The sequence below is a fragment of the Parus major genome, chromosome 23 (genome assembly GCF_001522545.3).
Source record: "Parus major isolate Abel chromosome 23, Parus_major1.1, whole genome shotgun sequence".
NCBI classification, from domain to species: Eukaryota; Metazoa; Chordata; class Aves; order Passeriformes; family Paridae; genus Parus; species Parus major.
This window is the reverse complement of record NC_031791.1, coordinates 2,486,102-2,489,654: the sequence shown is the minus strand read 5'-3', so window position 1 is coordinate 2,489,654 and position 3,553 is coordinate 2,486,102. Positions and strand designations below refer to the sequence as shown.

General features: G+C 50.1%; 1 protein-coding gene across 1 annotated transcript in view; it reads left to right on the top strand.

Annotated features, from left to right (window-relative positions):
* The window catches only part of CSMD2 (CUB and Sushi multiple domains 2), a 258,061-nt gene that overhangs the window by 149,735 nt on the left and 104,773 nt on the right, over positions 1-3,553 (top strand). Inside the window, exon 14 of the mRNA XM_033519645.1 lies at positions 3,180-3,506. Coding sequence (XP_033375536.1) covers positions 3,180-3,506 — 327 coding nt within the window. The remainder of the gene's footprint in view (positions 1-3,179; positions 3,507-3,553) is intronic.

The window sequence follows — 3,553 nt, the reverse complement described above, 5'->3', positions numbered from 1 at the left end:
ACTCCATCCATGTCCCTCTCCTAAGGGAAGAACCAAGGATCTGCTCCTTCATTGTTTCTCTGCCTAAAGCAAGGCAGGATCCTGATGATGCTCGTGATCAGTTGAACAAATCACTGTGCTGGTTCATTCACCATGTGCTCTCACTGCTATGTGTCTGCTGTGATTTGTTCTGTATTTAATAAAGGCATTTTTCTCATTGCCTTGGCAGTACTTGGGCAGCAGTAGCAATTATTGACAAATAAGACAATTATTGACAAATATAACGATTATTGACAGAATCAGCTTTCTAAACAGGCCCCTGTGCTGTGCACATCATGGAATGGCCTCTCCTGGCATTTAACAAGGGTAATAAATGTTAATTGCAGGCAGAGCAGCTCGCAGGCCGGTGCTGATGGACAGCTGCAGGCAGCAGGGCTGGCCTCTGTCATGTTGGGAATGACTCCTGCTGCTGAGGGCTCTTTGGGATGCTCCAGCAGCACCAGACAGGTGGAGCTGGGCTGTCTCCCACCTTTCCTGCTGCCATCATCTTCCTCCTGACAGCCTGGCCCTGCCTGTGACATGTTGTTAAACAGCTCCTGCTTTATCCCAGTGTCCAGGGAGGCTGGCATGGATCCAGTGCCAGAGCTGAAATCTCCTTCTGCTGTGAAGAAAAACTCCTTCCACAGTGAGGAAAAACCTCCTCTGCTTCAGAAGATGAAGAAAATCATCATCTCACAGACACCATGGTCTTGTTCATGAACCTTGTGTCTTCCTGGGCTGGATGTTCCCCTCTGGAATGTGATTCCAGCTCCTCTCTCCATCAAATTGAGATTTTTCCCAGCCGCAGTTTGTGCCAGTGGCCTTGGTCCTCCAGCTCCAACTCGCTTTTCTCCTCACTGATCTTATGGAAAATCAAAATCTTCATTTACTTCCCTGCAGTGGAGACTCTTGGATGTTGTTTTTTTTATCAGCTCCTCTTTAATCTGTCATTTTGTTTTATCTGGCAAAGGTTAATTTTATATTCTCCCCTCGCTCTGCTCCTCTCCCCTTTGTCAGCAAGTCCTTTGTTGTTTTATTTTCTGATCTGGTGACTGCACCTCTCTCTTGCTGGGCTGCTGGAGGTCCTGGCTGAATGCTAATTCACCCCCTTGGATTTAAAAATGTAGAGGAGACACCTCCTCCCTGCTGCTGAGATGTTTCCCTGGGTGAGAATGCATTTATTTTCAATTTTCCTGAGGCAGATTACACCGTGCTTATGCTGACAGAATTATTTGACAGCATCCCCTGATATTTCAGTGTCTGGTAGAGAGAGAGCCCAAAAAATCCTGAGGAGGTTTTGCAGTTTGTTTTCTCTTTAATCTGCTCTCTTTGTGGCTGAGAGCAGGGAATGGATTGTGCAGCTCCACGGCCTTGATAACGTCACAGGAACATCCGAATTATTTGATCCGAGCCCATTAAGTGGTGAGGGGAGACAGAGGGAAAATAACAGAGGGAGGCAGAGCAGTGATCCAAATAATTGTCTAAGAGCCAACCCCAAGCCAGGCTCATCCTCTGTGCCAGGAATTAGGGAGATGGATGTTCCCAATAATGGGTTTTACCAAGGGTGGCAGTGGGGAAAAAGGATGAGCAAAGCATCCATACATAAAATATCCCAAAGTCTGGGCAGGTAGCACTTCAAAGGCAGCCTTGCCTTCCCAAATTAATGGGCCTTGGCAGCTGCAGCCAGGGATGGATTGAACCCCTGGAGAGCTGGAGGCTTTTTCATGCACACTCTTCTCCTCAGCTTCGTTTTAAGCCTGGTTTTAATTATCTCCGTGGCAATGGCAGCCAGGTTGGGTGCCTCTTTTGGGAACCAGCAAAAGTTGGGGCTTCATTTGTGGTGGGAAGAGTTTCCCCTCCACCAGGGCTGCAGATTCCTTGGGCACTTGGGGATGTTCTTGGGCTGTTCCACAGAGCATCCTGCATCTCCCAGTGCTCAGCCAGATGTAAACGACTTCCCAAGGACACAAATTAACTCACAGCTCCTTCTCCAAAGGCTCCATTTGTTGTCGGATCCCGCAGACATTCCCTGTGGGAAGGGCGTGGTGTGGATGGAAGGAGTTTGGTGAATGCAGTGGGTGAATCTGGAGAGAAGCACGGGGGAAAAATGAATTCAGCAGCTGGAAAGGGCAGCTGAAATGGCAGATTTTATTGTCAGCAAGCCCCAAGGAGTCTGCAACACCCTGGGAATGGATTTGTCACCTGTGGGTGACAGAGCTGAGCCAGGGACAGCAGCAGGGGAGGCTGGAGCAGTGCCCGGAGTGACTGAGCTGCTTCCCTGCTCCAGCTTCTGTGGGATGTGCTGGGCTGTGGCCACAGCAAAAAGTGTCGAGGCAAAACTGGACTTGTTTCCTGCTGGATTTATTTTGCACCAGCTCAAGTCACCCACTGCATTCTTGGGAGGCTTTCCTGAGGGACGTGCAGGAGAATTCACCTGGAAAATGCTTGATCCCACCTAAGAGGCATTTTCCTCCTGCTCTTAAAGAAACCTGGAAGGGACTGGAAAACGGCAAATCCACCCAAAGTCCTGAAGAACAGGCATTTTTCTTATCCCAATAATAAAAGATTCTGATTCGTGGTGACCAAAACCTGATTCAGGGGTGACCGAAAGGTTCTGATTCAGTGGTGACCTAAACCTTCTGATTCAGTGGTGACCTAAACCTTCTGATTCAGTGGTGACCAAAAGGTTCTGATTCAGTGGTGACCAAAACCTTCTGATTCAGTGGTGACCAAAAGGTTCTGATTCAGTGGTGACCAAAACCTTCTGATTCAGTGGTGACCAAAAGGTTCTGATTCAGTGGTGACCAAAACCTTCTGATTCAGTGGTGACCTAAACCTTCTGATTCAGTGGTGACCAAAAGCTTCCCTGCTGCTCCTGTGAGGGTGGTAATTAAAGAATTAATGGGAGAGAGCTAATGGAAGATCCAGAGTGGTGTTTTCCCCTCCTGGTTTTCAGCCCATGTGAAATGTCTGGTATTTATATGATGGCAGGAGTTCTGTCAGTGGGCTGTGGCAGCCTGGGAGTCACTTCCTCCTGCAGATAAACCCCAGAGTGGAGCACTCCTGGGGCGGTCTGGGAGCAGGAATTGGTGGGAGTGTCCCAGCTGAGGGGATGAGGGCAGGGATGGCCATGGGGGACTGATGTCTCTTTCCCTTTGCAGTTTCCTGCTTTTTCAACTTCACCAGCCCATCGGGGATCGTGCTGTCCCCGAACTACCCCGAGGAGTACGGGAGCAGCCTGCACTGCGTGTGGCTCATCATCGCCAACCCCGAGAGCAGGATCCACCTGGCCTTCAATGACTTCGATGTGGAGCCCCAGTTCGACTTCCTGGCCGTCAAGGACGGGGGCACGGCCGAGTCACCGGTGCTGGGCACCTTCTCAGGGAGCCACATCCCCTCCTCGCTGACCAGCAGCGGCCACGTGGCCAGGCTGGAGTTCCAGACTGACCACTCCATGGAGAAGAGAGGCTTCAACATCACCTTCACCAGTGAGTGGGATGCTTTGGGGCACCTAAAAACAGAGGCCAGACAGAAT